The sequence below is a fragment of the Amblyomma americanum genome, chromosome 3 (genome assembly GCF_052857255.1).
Source record: "Amblyomma americanum isolate KBUSLIRL-KWMA chromosome 3, ASM5285725v1, whole genome shotgun sequence".
NCBI lineage: Eukaryota > Metazoa > Arthropoda > Arachnida > Ixodida > Ixodidae > Amblyomma > Amblyomma americanum.
Genome location: NC_135499.1, coordinates 164,616,694 through 164,640,114, shown reverse-complemented (window position 1 = coordinate 164,640,114; position 23,421 = coordinate 164,616,694). Strand labels below are relative to the sequence as shown.

Sequence of the window (23,421 nt, the reverse complement as noted above, 5' to 3'; positions counted from 1 at the left end):
AACAAACATTCCTTCAAGTTGATTGATTTCGAGGGCGCAGAGACGCATGTCTGCGCAATGCACTGGGCAGGCACCTCACGCTTGTTTCCACCAAAATTTCTTTCAAATCGATTAAAAGATTGATGCCTTTGACTAAGTTCCCTCCTTAAAAAAAAAAAAAAATTGTCAGCCCTAAGGCAGATGGAACCCGGCTTCTATAAGCAGCGGCGTGCAGGTGCCTATTGCCATATAGTCACGGAAAATAGTCTGCTGAGGCTTGGAGACACCTCACTCGGGATACCAAACTGGCCGTTGGTAGAGCTGAATGCAGCGCCGTAGGTGCAGGCGCCTGGCAGGTGCAGGTGCCTATAAAACCCCACCCCCTTTTTTTCCTGACATGCGATACAAGGAGGTCAATTTACATTCGAATGAACTTACAATCATGTAAATATGGTAACATCTATAAACCAGCATGTACTCCAGCAAAATTTCACACTTATCAGCAGGTTCAGCTGCTAAAAACCAGCAGCTGAATATATGTACCTTGAGTTGGTGGGTGTTGAAGAATTTGAGTGCTGAAGTGCCTCGGCCACCTCCAACAGCACCAGGAAGATCATGTACCTTAAAGGATTAGGGGAGGAGGCAGAGTGTGAAAAAAAAGTGAAGCACATCCAAACAAGGCTCACAAGCATGCTATCACAAAATAACAAAAACCAAGTAGCACTTCACATGGCCAATCATGTAACAACAGGAAATCACACATTTTGCATGTTAGTCTTATGACTAGCACAGCAAAGAATCTAGGTTTCGTAAGTGGCCATTTTGACAGCAACAGCCCATGGTGAATGCTACTGTGAGCACCAGCGTTAGACATCAGTCTGATACCAGGCATCATTTTTTTTTTACTGCTACTGCATTTCGAATCGTGAACTATTCAAAACAAAACTATTAGCTTCGTATTTGCTTTGAACTGAAAATTCACTATTCATATGCCTACTTTTGCATAATTTTTCTTACACAGGTGACACTGTCAGAGAGCACAAATAATTACTAACATCATTTTTTACTCTGCACAACTGCAAAGAGAAGTAGTAGCTTGCATAAACCACCCGTCAAAACAAAACTGTCGCCGTATGCCTGCACTTGGGTGGATGCCAGTGAGTAATTACTCCCTCATTACAAACTGCACAACGTTTCCCAGCTTCCCCATGAGCCTCACCTTGACAGGGAACTGTTCCAGCTGGCTCACACATGCATTGAGCTTCTGCACAAGAGCACTCAGTGGGCCCGGAGAGGGAATCACGTGGTCATACACCACATCTGGATTGTACTGCAGTTTGAACAAAAGAAAAAGTAAACATAAAGCCCTAATAAGCATTATTTATTCATATACTGACACATAGAGACATCAGTCCCTTTCACACAATGCTTCCTCAAGCTCATGGCATGGCATGAGATGGATGTACAGTAAGGCCACTTATTACCCTAGTAGCTTCCATTTCAAGAGAGCAACGTTGCACGGTTCAAGCAAGATATTTAAGGAGGCAGTTATCTTCTGTTGACTGAAATAAGCGTTAAGCTGAATACCTGATATGGGCATATTGATTCTAAAACTTTCAGTAATCTCTATAAATATAATAGTACAGTAGAAACTTTGTTAAAGCAGGATGAGGTGATCGAAGGTGAGCTTTTCTATTTTTCGACTTGATGAAATTCGAAGTGATGAAATTTGGCAGCGTGGCTTGATATAGCATCACAAGAAGTTTCACAATGATATCTTCAGCAGGTTTTGTTTTATCATACTTTATATGTTGTTCACATATTGCTTGCTCGTGGAATGCCTAGCATGACTAAGGGTCTGCAAGTGCTTTTAATATTTACTAAGAAGTGTGGTGTAAATCGGGACTCTCTTAGTTCTGAGACTGTCTCGATGAAAACCACACTTCAGCAGTTACAACAAAACAAACAGGATAAAAATCCATGCACCCACTGCCGTGCTACGCTTTCCACGAATACGGTGATAAGCTCAAAACACTTTCGAGAAAACAAGCCTGAAAGTTATAAACTAGCACAAACATCTGTGCTTAGATGCCGGCTAATACATTTATTTGGAGCACTTAGACTGTTTTTGGGTGAAATATTTCAACACAACACAGAGAGCGTTGTAGGTGCCAAAAAAAATGTACTTTTCAAAAATCAACTTTTTGCACATAATTAAGCCACGCTCAATTAGCTTTCTCCACATGCCACATTTTAGAAGACTGCAAATGAATTACTGAGCTTTACTGGAAACACAAACCCTGAAAAAGGAAAATTGGAAACAGCCAAGCAACATCCGTTTCCATAGTTGTGGTTACACAACTGCGCCTACGTCAAAGTGTCTTGAAATGGACCAGCAATTGTTCCACAAGTTGTGCAAATTCAAGGCTGCACATTACAGCACGCTACCAGCAGTGCAAGAGGCTATGCAGCAATTCCAGTGATGTACTTGAGTGGCCAAATCAGACATAATTCAGTAGTGTCCCATGCAGTGCTGGCTGATCCAGAGACATTTTGCGTCAACTGAATGTGACAACTGCTTCAGTCAATCACAGAGTACTTCTGAGGACCATTCATCATGCCGACTTCAAGTCATAAAATGGTCTTGGTGGCAGCACTGCTGCTCTCCCCGACTACATTTGGGAAGTCCACCCATAATAAGACTGACTCTTGCTTAGGTACAGGCCGCTGTGCTTGTTCTAACAGCATTGCTCTCGACAGCCATCTGCTGCAACGCCTGGAGATACAAGAAAAAAATCGCATCTCTTCAAACAGCAATGCAGCTCCGAAACGCCCACTTGAAAAACAGAGGAAATTTTATCTTATTTCCTGCACACCATTCTACACTGTAGGGGGCACAGGACCTACTAAGCAAGCTGACCTGAGGGGTATGCAGGAAAACCTGCAGGAAGGTGCGTAGCCGATCATCCCGGTGGCAGTTGGCTGTCGTGAGGAAACTCAGAAGGCGGCTGACGAGGCCACTGTGGATGACTTCAAAGGATGACACGTCTCCTTCCAGCAACACTGCACGAATCTCCTGTAATGCCTGAAGCCCATGGTCCGTCTGTTAAAAAGTACAAAGAGATTGGGACATGTCTCAAACAACTGCACAGGTCCCAAGACATAAATGCAAGCTATTAGAGCTAAATGAAATAAGCAAGGCTGGGCACTTTGCAAATGATGCCAGAACTGGCAAATGCACATAACAGTGGCACAACTTCTTGACACTATCGCTAACAGAACATGATTGATTGGTTGATGTGGTTTAGCGTCCCAAAGAGACTCAGGCTATGAGGGACGCCAAGGGGGAGGGCTCTGGAAATTTTTGGCCACTTGGGGTTCTTTAACATGCACTGACATTGCACAGTACACGGACCTCCAGCATTTTGCCTGCATCGAAATGCAACCACCGCGGCTGGGGTCGAACCCGCGTATCTCGGGTCAGCAGCCGAGCACCATAACAACAGAGTCACCGCGGCGGCTCGTCAACAAAACATGAGCTGTAAACCCTGCCGTTACTTTCCTGGCAGCTCCATTTTCACAAGCAGTTCCACTCTACCTCCCACAGAAACAGATGCGATACAAATTCAACTGTTACATCGCTACTGTGGCAGTGCTACAGCACGCACGTCATGAATGTCACCTTGCGATTGTGGTTTACCCAATGCCGGCACTTCAACGGCATACGCTTACCGTACGCGGCCAGCGAGGGCGAAAGAGAATTGGAGGGTCGATGTATAGGCAGCAATATACGGCATATATTGCGAGTTAGGACCACTGTACAGTTTTTAGGGCATGTTCACGAAATGTCTCCATAATTTGCGGACCCCCTTTTTTTGAAGCCCTAATTTAAAGAAAAAAAGCGCGCAATGTACTCTGATAAGGCCTCGTCAGGCTTCAGAGCCTTTAGCCTTACGCCACCCGCAGGGATTATCTGTACTGCTTCCTACAAATAAAGTTACTTCCTCACTTAAACATAATATTGTTTGTCAGCGCTATCCCGTCGCGCAATAGGCCCCATGTTCTATCACTGCTACCTCGAAAGAGTTTTGCAATGAAATTCTTTCTATAAATCTGGTGCAGGAAAACTACAAAAAAAAAAGAGGACATTTTCCAGCAGTTTGACCAGACCTCCGGTCACACCTCGATCGAACCAATGAGCAAGCAGTACACCATTCGCCAGTGCTCTGTGCCGCTTTGTACTTCATGCAATTCCGCTGCCAATAGCCAATGCGCACTGCCTCCTCTGCCAGCCTCGACGCTTCAGTGAGACAGGCTGTATTTCCCAGGTCAACTACAGCCAGCCAAACAGAGGTGACAGAGGAGATGAGAAAAGGGCACCTCCGAACACCCTCTCCCATGAGTAGCAGCGTCATCAGAACAGTGACATACCATAGCTGTGGCCATTGCCACCACCATCATCGCGTTATCAATGCAATCACGCTAAAAGCTAGTGCAGTCTTAGCCCCCATGTGCTGCCATGCTACTATACGGCACTCACTGTAACAAAGTGTTCGGACTGAATTGTGGAGTCTGCATAGGAAAGTAAAGCTGGACATATAGTTTGAACTTTTATAATGCAAGAGCAAAAATCTGAATACTTCACGTATCTCTAAACTCAATTTATCTTGAAATTTCCTGATTGTTTTCATTTGTGTTTGGACAAAGCTGAAATTCAGTGCTGTGTGGCATTTATAAAGACATCTTGATTTATCGCATTGTTCTACATCGCAGTTTCCTTTCATACACATCCAATACGAGCATACAGAAACCAAAATATGAGAGAGAGAGACGAACATATTGCAATAAACAAACACTTCCTCACCAGAGCGTCTAGGTGTTCTAAAGAAGCTAGAAGACGGTTTAGGGTGTTCAAAGCAGGGTGAGAGCTTCCCTGGTCAGAGGTGAAGTGCTTTTCATCGAACCGCTTCGCTGCAATGAAAATGAAGGTAGGGAAGGGGTCACCATAACTGTTTCTAAGTGATCACTGCAACTGAGTGGCACACCAAGTCTAACGATACCCGGGATCACACAAATTGAAAAACTGCCACAGCAATAGTAAACCAAGACCACAGAGTAAGACAGACAGGAGTGCACACTCCACTGAGAAGAGGGGATCAATTTTGCTACATCGGAGAAAGCTTGATGGGGCATCTGATAGGTACCACTTGAATTTGGCTTCGACTCCAGTTTTGGCAAAGCTTTTGCTACACCAGATGCTTTCACTCCCTTATTCTGCCAGCATGCGCATGTGCCATGGCATGCATCACGATTGTCATCTGCTTCATGACGCTGCACTGGCATGTTGCCAGTGTCTGTTGCGTGGTTATTTCTGAGAGGAGGACAGTGAAATGTGAAAAGCATGCATAAAGCTGTGCCGGTGAATGAAGGAAGAGAGTACAGTGCCACATTGGAAGCCGGACAAGCATTGGGTGTTTGCGTAGCAAAATCACGCTTGCTGAATGCATTGCGGCGCGCCAGTCTACAATCCTGTCTATCTTACTCCATGGCCAAGACAGTTGGTGGAAGCAGAAATTGCAGGATACACACCCTGGTCATGAATCCAAAGCTTTATTTTCTCCTTATTTCCAGAAAATGAACCCATGCTGGACTTCACTTCCATTGGATATTCCTGGAAAACAAAGAGTCCATGGTTAAGGCTGGTGTTCCACTGCATCAATTACAAAATGTAATAGACAAAAACAGTTTCAGAGAACAGACTTCAAGCTCGAAAGAAAAAAAACAAAGAAAGAGCAAGTTCTTATTAATGCAAGCTTATTTCAAATTTCAAACTTATCTTAAGTGAAAATTCACACCTGTCAACATCGAGTGTATTAAAAAAAATTATGGCTGATTTGTTCCGATGTTCACGGATGGCAGTTGTCCGTATAGCGATAATGGTCAATCTCTCCATTCATAAGTGCCTGCGAGTCTTCTTACCACTCCTGGCACAGTGATGCAGCGGTCAGGCTATCTGCCACTGTCCTATGGCAGGTGCTGCCACAGTGACACTTGGGTTGCTTGGGTTGGGTTGCGACTCAGGTTGCTCTAGGTTGCTAGGTATGTGTGTGTGTGTGTGTGCGCAAACGAAATGTTAATGGAGGTGGTGGTAAAACTAATTAAAGACAAGGAGGGAACGGGGTTAGGGGCCATCTTGAAATGTCTTGCGTGGACCCTGACAACGGCATTAAGTGGCGGGAAGTCAGTGCTTCCGGACGACCTCTAGGGCTCAGGCTCATTGCCCACAGTTGTGTCTTTGGATCTGTGCTGAGCAATACAGTCTCCCTCTGATTTTGACTTGACAGTTGCAGTTCCTAAGAGGGTAAGCTCTTAGGGCACTCGTATAGTATGTAATATAGATTGACTTTAGAATGTTGCACAAAATGCAGTGGGATTCATATATCGCGGGTGTACATGAGGGAATACAAAAAGGTTCAGGAAGGTATGGGTTTTAAAATTGCATCCATGCAACTTGCTCCGACTGAGTTCGGGATTTATATGGGGTGGGAATATTTTTATCTTCAATTACTGGAGTATGACGTCATATGTGACTTTGCATCCCCTCGCCGATCCCAGGTGTGGTTCACCCACTGCCCAATCAATGAATCCTCGGGCATGGTTGTAGGCAGCAGTGTTTCCAGGATGGGAGGAGTGGGCAGGGGCCCATATGATGTGGACTGTCTGTTTTAATGGTTCAGCTTTGCCTAAGATGGACAAGGCTGGTGTGTGAACTCTTTTAGCAAAATTTCGGATTGCAGATTTGGAATCGCTAAGAATGTATTCAGCTTTCGTGTTCACGATGGTGAGTACAATGGCTGCCTCGTCAGCTTCTACAGGTTGAATGGTTTCAGCGATAGCAGCCGCCGAGACAGAGGAGCCTTGATTGCTCGACTGATATTCTGCAGTGTTATGTGAACTGTCCCTAATAGGGTGGAGGTTTTTTTTTTTTTTTTTTCCTAAATAGACACCTCTTAACGTGTTCGGTATGTCATAAGACTAACTGTGACAACGCTCTATGTTTTTTAGAGAACCGGTACTATTGTTACAAGCCTTTCAAGGGCCACTAAAAAGTTCGCTTGAGTGAGACATTGCATTCAAGCACAGATCCAAGCTGTAGAAAAATTTTTTGCAAGGAAGCTGCTTGACAAGCACTGCTGCATAGATACTATTACATGAGATAATATTTACCATGAAAGGTTACTGTACCTGGTTGCTGAGATGACCCACGAGTGGCGGGTTGGCCCAGCGACCCCAGCGGCTTGGGTTGAGGCTGGCCAGAAATGATGTGGTGCGGGCAGCTGCAGAGCTTAGCCGGCCTCCTGCACCTCGAGACGTCGAGCCTCCAGCAGAGCCTCCTGCTGTTCCGCCACTTGGAGAGAGGGACGTGCTGCTCGCTGGGCTAGCAGTGCCCTCTGGAGGTGGTGGCGGCAGTGAGAAAGGGCTGTCCCGCACAGAGCGCACTGACCGGCGGCCACTGGGTCCCAGGGGAGGATTTTCCCCACCACTGCGGGGACCCTCCTCTGTGCGCACTTTGCGACTGGAGGCGTTGCCCCGCTTGGCAGCACGCTTGCGCTTCAGCACATCGCTCAGTCGCCTGCGGGGCACACAGAGCAAATCTCACTGCCTTGCGATCAAGCTTCACACATGCTTAACATGAGCACTCACAGGACAAAACCACTTTGACTGCAGAAACTGTACAAGGTGCAAACACTAGTCTGGCACAGACAAAAGTGGCAGTGGTATTTGTCTGCTGACACAAGTTGGGCAGAATGAATCATAACACTCTCTGTGTAACTACACTCAGTGACGAGCACTTACAAAGAATTGCTCTGGCACAAAAATCCATTACTGTTCATTATCAATCATCAAAAGAGAAATTCGTACAGAGATGAAAATGACAAGGACAATGTACCGTATTTACAAATTGCAAGTCGACCTATTTTTTTAAATTTGAAAGTCCGAAGTGGGGGGTCAGCTTACAATCGAAGCCAAAGCATGGCCCCATAAATAAAGGCGACCCAAACGAGATATCAGGGATGCTACAAGTTAGCTGCATTTTTGATGCGCGGCTCTATGCATCACTCTTGGTGCTAGCCTTAAAGGAGTATAGAGATCTAACATTTGCGTGTGTTTTTTTGTTTGTAATGATGTTCAAGGCATTATACATGGATTACCGCCTGTTATTTTCTTATGAGCGCTAAGTAATTTATAATCGAATTTCTTTCTCATGCTGTTTCGGTTTCAACAGCCGAATGAGGACTGTGACGTCAAAAAGTGGTTTTATGTTATACGAGGCATGAAAAAACTGCAATTTAATCGCAGCTTCCACATTCATTGTCATTCTGGCTCTTGAGGAAGGCTGCCTTCAGCACTGTACTGAATTAAAACGAAGCAGCAATTACAGCAGCAATTATATCGACGTTTTTCTGTGACTCACGTGACAAAACCACTCTGAAGTCAAAACCATCGTTCGGCTGATGAAACCAAAAGAACACGACAGGAAAAATACAATTATAAATTACTTAGCGGTCGTAAGTAAACAACGTGGTGATTCATGCGTAGTAATGTCTTCCACATCATTGTAGAGAAGAAAATATGCCACCAAAATTAGGTGTCTACACTCCTTTAAGCAGCTGCTATGTCAACGCACAGAACCAGCACCCCGTCTCCGCGCTCGGCAGCCAATGGCAGTTGTCGATAGGCAGCAAACCAGTACCCCCCCCCCCCCCCCCCCCCCCGCCCCATTTCCACACATGGCTGCATATTGCAGCTGTTGATAAGTTTTTTTTTTTTACTTTCAACTGCGCACTTGGCACACAAGGGAGTGTCGTTAAGTGATGGAAGGGCCGCTGTTCCAATCGCGGCGGCACCGCCACTCGGAAAGGCAGTGGTGCCGGGGGTGTCGCTAGCTGACGGAAGGGCCGACGCCGCTCATGCGTAGTTTCTCTTTGGTTCTGACGCATTCTACGACTGCCGGCCACGCTTTACAAGTTTTGTAGCGAAAGCTACACTAGGCTAGCACAAGCAAGTTTCGCCGTGCCTGTCAGAGGCCAAAGCTGCGCATGCGCCGTAGCCATGGCAACCAGCTGCACTGTTCCGCAGATGTTCCGCCACTGGCCGAGCCACAGCGGTCTCCACCGCTGCACCGATTCATGACGTCACATGCCTAGTTATGCAGCCTCACTGCGCATGAGCAAACCATCCACAGGTGCACCATCTCCTTCATCGCGTCTGACTGTGCAGCTGAACATATATATACTCCATCCCATAACTAACTTGCAGCGCTACCAAAGGCAGAGACATCCTCCGCCAATCAGAAGAGCACGTTTTCATCAGCGCCTAGTCGTCTGCGTGCCATCTGCTCGTGGCGTACACAGATATGGTTACAAAAGAGTATAAATAGACACTGGCTACATACTGTATGCGCGCTTACGTATGCTAAACACAAGCATTCTGCGGGGCATTACGACATTTGACATATTCGAATTTTTAGTTAAGCGTATGCAAACGAACAAGCAGAACGGGAAGCAGTAGAGTCGTCACACTAAATAGAAAATAAGGGTAATTTTTATGCTCTTACTTATTGTTACAGGCGAGATGAGACGAAGCGAAAGCCTGGTGCCCCATTTATGGCCACTTAACGTACAGAAAATGGCAGTAACAATTACAAATTCAGTCCAAGGCGGGAGGTCCTGCTTCGATGGGTGCCGCCATTTTGGAGATGCTTTACAGCACACAAGTCGCGCACAATAAATTCGGGAAACAGCGTACGTACCAAGAGCGTATGATAAGGTTTAATAATAAATAGTGTTTGGACCAAGCGCACATTAGATCATGCTGTCCGATATGCCCGTACGCCTATTTTATACCGGCACTACATTCCGTAGCGTCAGAGTTTCCTGTGCACTCTACGCAGCTTTGGCAGTGCTGCGAGGAACTACGAAGACAGAGAATAAGCCTGAAGTCTCGTTCACACTTGGGCATTCAGTGGCGAGAGCAAGCGAAATTCGTGGCAACTAAAATGCTGCCTCCTTCACACTTCCCGGCCACCACGTCGCCGCTCGTCGTCTGTGTGTCGTCTGCTCACAGTGTACACAGATATGGCAAGAGGTTAATCGATGCCGTCTGCATACCATAACCGTATGCACGCTTACGTACACTAAATACAGCTATTTTGCTGGACGTTACGCCATTTCTAACATTCTCACTTAAAATGTTAAGATAAGTCTAGTGGCACCATCTAGTGGTTAGGAGGGGAACCCCTATCAACAAACCGATGCCCCTCTTCAGCCTGAAAAGGAACAGAATCGTTACTCAAAATAAAAAAAAAACCAAATTTATCACTCCTACATTTTCTTATGGGCGAGAAGCGAAAGACTGCTGGCTCATTTATGGCCAGTGAACACGTTGAAAAAGGCGGTAACAACGACAAATCCAGCTCGAAACAAGGCGTCCTGCATCGTAAGGTGCCGCCATGTTTGTCGCCGCGGGAATGCAACTTCGTACACGCTGTCTTATTGGGCGATGAGAATAGGCAGAATTTTTCTGGCGGCAGAAATCAGTCCTGCCGATCGGGTTTTCCGCTGGGTATTTCGATGGAATTTCTGCCGCGGCAGCGGATTCCGCTTGCTCTCGCCGCCGAATGTCCAAGTGTGAACGCACGTTGAGCATGTTCGCGTGCTAGTCAGATGCGCCATGGATGAAGTGGATGGTGAGCGCGCATACAGTGCGTGGCATCTTCGGAGACTGCAAGAAGCTGCGTCGGACTACCCGGAAATCACTGCTTGGCGTGAGGATGCCCGACAGCGTACAAATGAAACAACAAACACTAACCGTGCGTCCGAGACATCGAAAGAGCGGGAAGAACGTCTCGCCAAGCGGTGGCGTCAAGACGCAGAGCGACAGACGCCAAGTCGTTGCCAAACTACGAGAAGAACGTCCGAGGGAGCAGGAAGAACCAGACGCGAAGAAGACACGCCGGATAACCAACTACGCCATATGGCTGACGGCCAGTGCTTCGGCAATGAGGACGTTTGAGTCCTTTCGCTATGTATATCCTGGCCTAGCTGAGCTAAGCCACTGCTGAAACTGCTGAATTTTTTAAATGTAGTGCTTCATCAATAGTCATTTCTGCTCCGGGTCGAGTAGGAGTTCGGTCCTCATTCATGGCTACTTTCAAGATGGCTTTCATTCTTTACGCCGAAAAACCGAACAACTGCACACCGGGCTGCAAGTTAGACGTTCCAACGGTGATACGGGTGTGGCAGCTGCAGCGAGGCAATATGTTTAGCTGTTCCATGCGATGTCATGGTGCAGCTGTGCGAAGTGCAGAATTTCGCTGCACGACGACGCAGCAGCGATCACGACGGCATCGTTAGTGAGGACTAATGGCGCAAGTACAGGCGAGTAGTACAGTTAGGTACTATAATACATTTCAGTTTTTCTGACATGAGTAATGGGGGGGGGTGTGATTTACAATTGTGTACCAGAGCTGAGCAGTGTGTACTGTTTCAATTCATGTCGAATCTTTCTTATCAAAATTGAAGTGCATAAGTTAACTCAACCTAAGTGTTTTTGGTTCCCGCTATTGATATTGCTTTGTGGTTGTGATTATTGTCATTGCTGATGGATCAGCGTATGTCTACAGTTACTGTTTATTTACTAAAGCGTGCTATTAATGCCAGTGTTCTTGTGTTATGTGCCAGTGTTATGTGCCAGTGTTATGTGCCAGTGCTTGTACAAAGCATTTTTCTTTCTTATTTTTTCTTTTCTTCTCGGTGTTAATCTGCTCAAGCAGGCGGATGACACCACTGTTATCATTATCATATCTTGTAGTGCTTTTCTGTGCTTTCTTCACCATGTATGCTCACTCCTGCCAAAGGCCTTCTGCAAAGGCTGGCAGTACCTCTGAAATAAATAAATAAAATAAATATCAGTGCTTTAACTACCCATAACTGAACAACAATGCCGTTCCGAAACTGCCTATTTATGCCCTGAAATTTACCGTAGTAACACGATTGTAGGCAGGCCCCCCTGATTAAGTAGCCCACTACCAGGTTTTGCTGAACATGGCATTCTTGGGCGTGTAGGTACTGCATGACTGAGATGTTTAGGCTGTTACATTTCGCCTACGACGCGCGGTATAGCCGGTGCGGATGCAACGGACGCTTTTTTTAACTTTAAAATCGTGAGTATGGGGGGGGGGGGGGGGGTTGACTTACATTCGAAACCAAAGCATGGCACCATAAATAAAGGCGTTGTGTTGTGTTTTATGGCCCACAGGCAGCTATGGCCATCATGCACCAAACACAAGGTATAGAAAATTGTGCAGGGTTTTATTAAAAAGGAAGTGTAATACAACAGTGGTGTAAAGGGCCTAAAATGTTATTTCATACCACCTTGTTAAGGTAAAGGGAAAATATCTTTTTAAATGGCTAATGGTAAAAGCTTTAAAGAAGGTGAGGTAACCTCAGCGGCCATCCTTGGCGGGCCAAGGATGTAGAGGCTCCCAACCAATGAAATAGACACCTCAGCCTTTTTTCAGGAATGAGAATGTGTCTGAGGTGCACCAAAAAATGAAGCGAGGCAGTGGGTAAAAATTTTTAGTCTGCCAAGAAAACGTGCTTCTTTTAAAAAGCTAAATACACAAGACATGTCAACAATTGCATCTTCACCCAAGAGCAACGTCGGGTGTCAAGGAATGTGTTTATTATAAAACTGTGTAAAATACTTTTTTCCTCAGTTTCAAGACTTTTATACATGAGAATAAAATATGATTTACCTTTAATTCATCTCCACACTTTTCAGAAAGAGTTTTCTCTTGTTTCGTCAGTATAAAGTTATGAGTAAGGTGTGTGTATCCTATAGAAGATGGCAGAAAATCACTACTGTCAAAGATAATCACTTACTGTCAGTTGTATTTGTCTCTTGCATGCTGCTATGTCTGAGGATGTGCAGGCTATTTGAAGATTATCAACATAGAATGAATACAGGGTGGACTTTGGGATTATTTTAGTTATGGAATTCATTTTTATAATAAATAAGGTCGTGCTTAATATACACCCCTCAGGTACTCCATTTTCCTGAATTAAGTTCCTTGAAAGGGTTGAGCCTAGGCGTACGTGAAAAGAACGGTTGGTACGGCAGGCATTTAGGCAGTTCAACATCATACCACGGATACCTCGGTGCCTTAGGTCACGGAGGATCCCAAACGTCCAGGTTGTATCATATGCTTTCTCCATATCGAAGAAGACCGCAAGACAGTGCTGTTTGTGTATAAAGCTTCTCTGATTGTGTTTTTGAGGCAAACTACCGTAAAAACCGGAATATAGGTCGAACTTTTTTTTAAAAAACCATGGTGAAAAGTCGACCCCCGTCTTATATACCGGTCATTGGCGGAAAAAATACGGAAGTCTTGCAACAATGGGTGGCTGAAGTCAACAGCCTTTATCACCATCGCCATCAGCAGCAATGCCGCCATTTTGCGTTTCAGTAGATGCAAAGCGGAAGCTAACGGCAATTTACCGTCGCCTTCAAGAAAAACACGATTGAGTACGAGGAAGCTCACGGGAACCTGGCCGCACAGCGCGAATTTGGAGTATCCGAAAAGAGCATTCAGTACTGGCGGAGGCAGAAGCTGCTTATTACAACTTGCAGCAACCAGAAGAAATTATCATTTCGGGGGCAGACTGTAGTGTATCGAGAATAGGAAGGAAACGTTGCGCTGCTAGCAAGATCGCTGCCTGTGACTGCCGAATGCATCCGCGTGAAAGCCGCAGAGATCGCGCGTGCCTCTAGACTCACGAGGGCGCAATTCAAAGGCTCGCCATCCTGGTTGCGGCGATTCATGAAGAGGAGGGTTTTGCTCTACGGCGCCGTACTTGCCTGTGCCAGAAACAAACACACGGGCCGATTGGTGCACGATATTGTTAAAAAATTTTCCGGGTGCACATACAAGCAGCATTTAAATTAAATTAAATACGGTTACCATTGTGCAACCTCTCGAGTCGCATTTGTTTCAAAGTAAGGATGTCTTTCGGTACTTTTCCCATTGAAAAAGATCTTTTTCATTTTTAGAATTGGTTAGTTAGGGGGTCGACCTATATTCCGGTCCGACCTATAGTCTGGTTTTTACGGTAGATGGTCAGTTGTTTAGCACGCTTTTTTAAAACCACAATGATGGATGTCAAGAAGTTTGCATGATTCAAGGACAAATGTTAGTCCTATTCCGGACACTTTCAAAAGATTTGGCGAGACAGCTTGTAAATGCTATTGGCCTATAGCTACTAGAGGAAGATGGTGGTTTTCCAAGTTTTAGGAATGGCACTATGAATGCTCTTTTCCACTCCTTAGGTGTTTTCCCTTCTATGAACATTTTGTTAAAGAAATTCAAGAGAGAAATTCAATGTGGATGAAAGTTCAGCCGCAGTGCATGGCAGCTGTGCATCTTCGCCCTGAATCTTCCCCACTGCACGGGTCCACTTCCTCGATATCCATGATGTCAGCCACAATCTCAGCATAAGCACGACCCGCAACGGCTTGCACGTCGTCATCAGCACTGGCACGTGTCTCTAGAAATCGGGCGTGCAAAGCTTTCTCAACCTTGTCGTAAGTCGGAGCACGTATACGACACGCTCCAGGGCAACTAGATTGCGCTGCCTTCAGCTTCACGCAGGCTTTGTTCTTCAGTACTGTACTCAGCGTGTTGCGAGGAATTCCGAAATTGGCGACCAACAATCTTTACTCGCTGGCCTCCACCCGTCGAATGATGTCCGCCTTTGTTGCCAAGTCCGAATTCATGAGTTTTTTCACGTTCATGGCTCCTGAACACGCGAATAAAGCGAAAAGAAAACGCACAGCACCGCACAAGTGACAAGCGAACTCACATTGGCACACGTCTACTTGGTTTAACCATGTTAAACCCCTACAAATTTTATTGTCTCACTATTGTATACCATCTTCTCTCTGCATAAAAGTATGTCACACAAGGATGAACCTGCTCAAACTAGCCACTTCCACAGCTTTGCTGAATTTTATTGTCTCACTATTGTATACCATCTTCTCTCTGCATAAAAGTATGTCACACAAGGATGAACCTGCTCAAACTAGCCACTTCCACAGCTTTGCTGAACTTACATTTGTGCGCTGGCCGCACCCATAGCAAAGTGATCGTTGTCCCCAGAATTGCTCATGGGTGGCAGGTGTCCCCCAGCGGATGAAGACAGAGCACCCCAAAGCATTGTGGTGGCAGTGGTTGGGTGACCATCTCTGCTGGAGCTGGCCAGGGAAGATGAGTCCTCGCTAAATTTGGCCGCAGGGGTAGGCCCATCACCACCAGCTGTGGACACTTCTTCCTGGGCCAGCTGCTTTACTCTGTGCATGACCCCTTCTCTCCGGAAATGCACTCCAAATACCTGCATAAATGAAGGGAGGGGGGTGAGTGCAACATTTCAGAAAAAGAGATCTAGAATGCTTCAATCAAGTCCAAGCTACACGCATTACCAGGCCCAGTTGCAAGAAAAAAACCAGAGTTGTCGCAAATGCCGGCGCTGAAAGCACCAGCAGCTAACGCCAAACAAAAGGACAATGACAACTGGCTCAACACTGACGCTCGTGCCTGCCCTGGAGACCTCTGGCTGTTAGCAGCATCAATGCTATATCTAATATTGTGCCATAGTACCCAGTCGGGTAATCTCCATTACAATTCGAACAGTTTTGGGTGAAGGCAAACTTTTTTGCCTTCACCCAAAACCTAATCAAAGCACTTTGTGATTTGATAGTGACAGATTACAGTCAAAGGAATCGCAAAGTAAACCTGGTTACAACAAAAAGGATGATACAACGTGATTTATTTGATATGTGGCATAAATTGATATACCCGAACTCGCTTATAACAAACTTCAGTAAACTTCATTACTAAGTTCTTTATACATGAGGTTGTGAACAGTGGAGCGATAACGTGCCGACGAAAGAAAAGCCATGCCATTCACCATGAATAATCTATTCCAAAACTAATTCATTGGCAAGAAGCATATACCTATTTGCAGTAGGCAGTGATTTTTGCCTGAAAACTGCATTAACTCCTACAATGAGAATCGTATTTTCGACACACATCATTTCATTGATTTCAACTCCAGTACATCCCCCTGTATTCCCAAGCAGTATCATCTCTATACATCTGTACGAGAGAGGGCTGCATGAAGCATCGGGCTCCTCTGCCTCCCTGGTGGCACCTGACACCAACGCACTGAAAACAATTTCAATGTCCAACGAGCTTGCCGTCACAGCTACATTGTCATCACCCATCAAATTTTCCTCGAAGGCACCTTCTATTGGCACAATGTGGCAATGTCACTTATCTTGCACTGCGTGCACCGCACTCGCAGCTCTCGCACCCCCTGATGGAAGCAGTTCAAGATTGTGTCTCGAGTCATGACTTGCCAGGCACAATCTTCAGCTCATCATTAACGCACGGTTTCACTAAAAGCCCCTCAACCATGCACCTCCAGTAGCATAGCTTGAATGCACGGATGATGCCTTGATTAAGTGGCTCTAAAGCCGCTGTTGCATTCGGTGGCAGGAAGCAAAGCTCAAAGTTTTCGAGAAAGACTCCACGATGGTGAGGCAAATCTTGCACCCACTCGTTGCAAGCTTCTTGTCCTAGTCACACCGCCAAGCCTCAAATGGCCTGGTCATCCAAGCCTTGGAGTTCCGTGTTGTATGCAACTGGGAGCGAAGTGCACCCTGGCATGCACACGGGAGACTTGAGATAGCCAATGGCAAATGGTCGCAACTTTGAAGATCCGTCCATGCTTGTCGTGAGGAGGACTTGTTCAATTTCCCACTACAACACTATTCATTTTTGAGTGCCAAGGTCCCACACAGCTGCAGTTGTCAAAACAAGGCAGTTTCGTCTGTGTTGTAAATGCCGTACAATTCGTACTTCTCCCTCACAGTACGCCACATCTTGTACCCACTTCTCGGTGCCTTCTGTGTCAAATGCATGGCTCTCACCCTCACCTACAACCACCTTACCGGTAATACGGTCCACATATCCCTGGAGCCTACCACTGCTAGCCATACCCTTCAACGTCTCAACGTCTTTTGGCCTTCTGCTACAGCATCGAGCCAGACTGGCAGATTTCGTGCATGGATGTCCAAGAACCACTGGTACAGGGCTTTCTTGGCTCTGTAGTAAGCCAGCTTGTGGAGACAATGGCCATCAGCATTCAGGCATTCTTGTATGTTGTTTCTAATGGCCGACTTGTTTTCCAAAATGGTACTTTGCGTACTCCTCGAAATATTGAAATGCTCTGCAACAAACAATTTTTTTTTTTATTTTGCCATGCCCGGTGCGGCAAATAATCTCAAGTCATCTTGCTGGATGAAGCACTGGAAAGCAAGTGCATAGCAAAGCAGGTACACCCCGAGCTGAGAGAGCAGAACAGCAGCCCGACTTGCAAATGCAAACAAAGAAAATTGGGTGTGGTTCAACCTGGCTAAACTAGTAAGACAAGTGAAAAGCTCAGCTACGCCTGGTTAAGGGGGCAGGTGGGGATCTGAGTGAAATTCCTTACTTTTTGTAGTAGAGCAATGAAATTTGGCACGGTTATTGGGAAATGTGCTGAATGACTAAATACAAAGTTTCATTGATACACCTTGAGTAGTTTTGACATTACGAATTTTTATTTGCACCCAACTTGCAGAAAGCCTGGCGTGACAAAAAACGTGGTAGAAGCCCATAGTTGCTTTTATATTTTATCCAAATGAGCAGTTAATGCAGTGACATTCTCCAAATATATTATCACCCTTTTTTTTTTCAAACAGGACACTATTTCCATGTTTGAAAAATGAAGTCGTTATCAATATGCAGATTTAGCTAAACAGTAAAAAAATATGAACATTATTAAAAATATAGGAATGTCACTGCATAGAGAATTTACTAAGAAATACAGTGCAACAAACCCCATGTAAATCCCACAAGGCGTAGTTGTTGTATGCTTTCTGCAAGCAGGACAGTCGGCTCAAAACTCACTTCCGAGAAAACTGGCTCTAAAGTTTTACAAGCACTGCAGATTTATTAGAAAGCACCAGAGCTGTAATATTTTGCACCATTGCTGTCAGGCACCTTCTTGCACCTTTGCCTCTTTGTTTAAACAAGGTGGGCTTTGGACGCCTTCTTCAGGTGTTTTTGGTCCTTTTCTTGAGCCCTCTAGACGACAAGGGCACCATGATGCACACCCAAGGTGGCACACATTGCCGAGTAGGCTCCTTGGCTCACTGAATTGTACTTCACGACTGCCTCATTTACTGCCGTCTCTATCGCAAAAAGGCGAGGCATGCTAGTCCTTTGACAGTGGTGACCAAACTTCCGTTCAGTTGCGGACACTGCGCGAAGGGAGTCGCGAACGTTGCATGTCTGCGCTTCTGCCGTCACTGCCGACGACAGGAAACGCGGCTCGAGGTGCGCCTGAATGACGCTACGTTCAGGCGACGATTCGTCTGGTGAATCTTCAGCTATCACACTGTAGCTGGTCGAAGGTTGGTGCTAACTCGCAGGCTGCGTGTCCGTGTCGCACGATGCGCCAAAAACAGAGCACACCGTCTCTGCCGGTGTCGCCTCCAACGCTGCAATCTCGGCTACCGATTCGCGCGGCCGTACGCGAAGGTGCAAGAGACTCCGTTGGCACGTCTTCCGTTGACTGGGTTATCGGCGTCAATAGCACAGGGCGAATGTCGGCTTCGCTGCTGGAGTAGCGCGGTGCAAGATAGCGCGGCACGTTTCCGCATGTTCAGTCAGGTGCTCCGCTTCTCCGGCTGGCCGCTGTTTTTTTCTCGCCGTAGCAGTCTTGCACTTCCGTTTTCCAAAGCCGTGCTTCGTCGAAAATTTCTTTTCAAATGAGCGACAATATATTACTAACATGGGGGCTTTCAGAAATCCGAATTCTGCGTGCCAAATGAAGACTCCGGCGTGGTTTTCGAAGCAGAGAACAGCGGTCCGCTGTGGTTGCCAGCTTGCCTGCTGCCGCAGCAGCAACCAATTGGGAGGCTCCTTTCAGACCGGCAGCCAATTGGAGGCCCGCTTTCATCGGAGGACCCGTGTGACCACCCCTGAGGTACCTGCCCTTCTTTTGCGCTTATGCGACTGTTACTAGATGGCGACGACTAAAGAATTCAGAAAAAAAACTGTGGAACTGAGTTTTCAAACGATACCAAGATGGCGGCGCTCGGTGGCGGGAAAGACGAGATCTGGTTCCGAGATCTGGCTCCGCAAACTGCGGTGATTTTGTGCGATTTATAACATTTAGTGCGTTTTCAGCGACACCATTTTGACACGTACGCGAAGGTGCAAGAGACTCCGTTGGCACGTCTTCCGTTGACTGGGTTATCGGCGTCAATAGCACAGGGCGAATGTCGGCTTCGCTGCTGGAGTAGCGCGGTGCAAGATAGCGCGGCACGTTTCCGCATGTTCAGTCAGGTGCTCCGCTTCTCCGGCTGGCCGCTGTCTTTTTCTCGCCGTAGCAGTCTTGCACTTCCGTTTTCCAAAGCCGTGCTTCGTCGAAAATTTCTTTTCAAATGAGCGACAATATATTACTAACATGGGGGCTTTCAGAAATCCGAATTCTGCGTGCCAAATGAAGACTCCGGCGTGGTTTTCGAAGCAGAGAACAGCGGTCCGCTGTGGTTGCCAGCTTGCCTGCTGCCGCAGCAGCAACCAATTGGGAGGCTCCTTTCAGACCGGCAGCCAATTGGAGGCCCGCTTTCATCGGAGGACCCGTGTGACCACCCCTGAGGTACCTGCCCTTCTTTTGCGCTTATGCGACTGTTACTAGATGGCGACGACTAAAGAATTCAGAAAAAAAACTGTGGAACTGAGTTTTCAAACGATACCAAGATGGCGGCGCTCGGTGGCGGGAAAGACGAGATCTGGTTCCGAGATCTGGCTCCGCAAACTGCGGTGATTTTGTGCGATTTATAACATTTAGTGCGTTTTCAGCGACACCATTTTGACACAACGCAGATTAGGCGTTGCAGATACCGAAACGTGTGGTTCCCAAAAATCGATTTTCGCGATCTGATCCCCGCGTCCCCTCTTAAATCTTTTGCTACCGCGCCATAGGCGACCGGGTGCATATGACCGACGTTTTGGAAATGCCGCAGAAAATTCATTTTGCGCATGCGGACACGCTGCACCATCTAGGTTATGTGCTCAACAACTGTTCTTTTGATTGCAGTTTTGGTTTCAGTGTTTCGACATGAGGGGGCGCCGTGAAAAATGAAACTGAACGGCCCCAGCAGCGTCAGCCGGTGAACATGGTGTCCGTGTCGTCGTGCGCTCCTTGAGATCAAAATTCGACACAGAGCGCTTCAGCTGCTTTCAGTTCCGGCTTTTGCGATGGAAGCAGCGGTGATAAGTCAGACAACGATGTACAAACGTAGGATTTCAGCTCTGACAGCGAGATTTCGTCTCAGGGGCCTAAAACGTCAGTGTGTATGTACACGCAAGTTTTGTTTTCATTCGTTCTGTGTTTTCTATGGTGCATGCGGTTTGTAACTGATAAGAGTGGCTTATTTTTGTGCTTCAGGGCTTTCACAACATATGGCCAAGACAGTTTGCCAAATGTTCAAGGTCGCGTCGCGCTTTTTCAACCGAGACAACAGCCAGGTGTCCATGTCGGCGCATCGCTGCGGAGCGGCGTTCGGAGATTTGCTCCACCTCTAGACTTCTTCCTGATGTTTTTCACAGCGGAGGTGATAAAGACTGTGTACGAAAACACTAATAAGTATTCTAGGATGAAGATTTTGGACAGGCAAACATATGCTCGGTGTGACGGCTCATGGGAAGAGGTGAATCCGTTAGAGATGCTGAAGTCCATTGGAATGAATCATACACATGGGGAATTGTTGACCTGCCGCGACTATGTCTCTATTGGAATACAGGAATCGTTTATTCTGGCCTTCAGCCATCAAATAACATTTGCCGAAAAAGGTTTTTCGTTTGCTTGTTTTTCTGCACGTAACGGACCCGGAGGACTCTGTGGCGGCTGCATCTAATGGCAAGACTTGGAAAGTGTCCTCGCTTTTGAACCACATCAATGAAAGTTCATCGATCCTGATGTTCCAGAGTTCCAGAGCTTGACCAAAACACCAAATTTGGTCAGCTGGCTTTCAGGAAGCAGCTCGTTCAATAAATCTTGGAGTACAGATGAGGTAGACGTCCACGCCTCCAATCCTCCCATACAATCCATTCGTCCCCAACCGAAAAAAAAAAAAAAAACGGAGAAAAGAAGGAATTGCAAGCTCTGCTATCAGAGAACAAAACATGAACAAAGATCAAACATTATGTGCAGCACTTGTCAAGTCTACCTCGTATTCACATCTTCCCGTTCCCTTTCACAGTGGCACCGCAGTCATGACCGCCGACTTGACCGGCCGTGGAAAGTGGAATAATTTTTCCTCAGAGCTGAAACTTGGAGAAATGACAGCTATAAACTTGAGAAAGAGTTTGTATATTCCAGTTTTCGTCTAATCAAGTTCGCGCCTAGTGCAGCCGGTAATATGTTTTTTCTTTATACTTTTTCCGTGTTTTTGCCACATTTGACTAATAAATGTTCCAAGTAGTTTTGCATACACGACTCTGCTACTTGTTTCATTCAGAAGTACAACTAATAAGCTACAATTTCATGTGTTGCAATATACGCTTGGTTTGTTACTTCTTGTGAAAAAAAATTTATTTCAGTACAGTTCAAATCATCCATATTTCCGCGGTAACGAAAGAGTTAAGCAAGGTTAGGCACGGTTTTGCATCGACTTATACCGTATTTAGCTAGAATGTAACGAGAGTTTTTCCTGGATTTTTTTTTCCCCTTAAAGCCTACCCTCGGGTTATAATCGAAAACCGCACTTCGATTGGCCTAAAGCAGTTCTGCGGTGCTGCCATTTCAAAGCAATCAGCTTGATTTCCGTTTCAACAGTTTTACGATCTTATGTTGGCAACATGGGTACCACGGAAGCCAAATCCTCATCCATCCAAAGTCAAAGCGTTGTTCTCTGTCACGGTGTTACCTCTTTGCGTACTAGAGCGCAATGGCTTTTGCCCCCGATTTTCAAGGGGACATTGTGCCTGTTCAATAACAACCATTTGATACATCCAGGATCAACTGCATTACCCAGCAGAGACAGATGCCACCTGTCCTCACCTCGGGCAGCTTGTGCATCAGTATGTCTGCCATCTGCAGGGCTCCCACCACGACGTGGAGGTCCTGGGAGGACAGCATGGCCGCCAGGTGGGAGGCCACTAGCTGGGACCTCAACACCTCTGCCAGAAGTGGCGCGGGGGCACAGTGCACCATGCGCAGCAGAGCCCGCAGGCAGCGGTGCCGCACCGCGGGTCCCGCTGAGCTGCTGTACACTTCGTGCAGAGCCCCGAATAGGGCTCCCAGGAAGGCTCGCCCACCCACATGGCTCTGCTCACGAAGCCACATGGCACGGGGGTCACCTGCCACAGCAGTTGCCGCTGCTCCACCACTCTGAGATGGCGAAGAGGAAGATGACGAAGGAGATGAAGAGGAGCCACCCGTAGCTGCTGCGGCTCCACTGCCAGACAGCACTGCGATGTAGAGAAAGAGAGCATCAGGCACACTGCATGTGCATGGTACCACTGAGTAAGACCAGCATCATTAGCGTGGCAGGTGGGGCAGACTTCCCAACTCAACAGAAATGCAAGCACACCGACACACTGTCACAAGGTCACATTTAATAATTTGCGACGTTATTTATTGTTCTGCCTGGCCTTGCACTCTGAGCAGCAGGAAGCTGTCTGGCATTTTAGACCCTCAAGACCCTCCCTGAAAGGAGGAGCGATGGTTGAGAAGTGCCGAGGTAAGCAAGTAGACACCCCTGAAGCAACACAGAATTTTGGTTTGGCGGCATAATAAAACAGGAAGCTAGAATTGCAAAACCATACCCGCCACATTCCAACAAAATATTTTAAAATCTAAAGGTATGCAAAATGGCTGTTTGCGTCCTTTTGCTCAGGGATAAAATGTCTGCTTGTGAATTTCTGCATAAGCAGCACAACCCACAGCTTCCGAACTTTACCTGCAGTTGGAAGAGCGCCTAACATATGAATGTGAAAAAAGATAAATGAAAGAAAGAAAAAATTGACTTGTCCAGCCCATGCCCAAGACCCAAGACCCATGCCCTCCATCGCCCTCAGTGAAGTCATTACAACCACCAATAAGGTTCACATCAGCTGTAAGAAATGCTTTATGAATTGACAAGGTAAAATAATGTCTGTTAGAACAACGTAAAAGTTGCCTACAGCAATGACACCCTGGAACAAACTGCTGACCAGCATGTCAGCAGTTTACTGCAGAACATCCAGCAACCGCAGAAACATCC

The 23,421-nt window shown here is 46.5% G+C and overlaps 1 protein-coding gene across 5 annotated transcripts in view; it reads right to left on the bottom strand.

Moving 5' to 3' along the window:
- ctrip (E3 ubiquitin-protein ligase ctrip) overlaps positions 1-23,421 on the bottom strand; it is a 102,840-nt gene that overhangs the window by 49,894 nt on the left and 29,525 nt on the right. For all 5 annotated transcript variants that reach the window (XM_077658626.1, XM_077658625.1, XM_077658628.1 and 2 more), the window contains exons 15-22: positions 22,218-22,627; positions 15,154-15,431; positions 7,225-7,612; positions 5,569-5,650; positions 4,844-4,950; positions 2,900-3,082; positions 1,199-1,309; positions 523-600 (exon numbers count right to left, since the gene is read on the bottom strand). In XM_077658626.1, the coding sequence (XP_077514752.1) occupies positions 523-600; positions 1,199-1,309; positions 2,900-3,082; positions 4,844-4,950; positions 5,569-5,650; positions 7,225-7,612; positions 15,154-15,431; positions 22,218-22,627 (1,637 nt within the window). The remainder of the gene's footprint in view (positions 1-522; positions 601-1,198; positions 1,310-2,899; positions 3,083-4,843; positions 4,951-5,568; positions 5,651-7,224; positions 7,613-15,153; positions 15,432-22,217; positions 22,628-23,421) is intronic.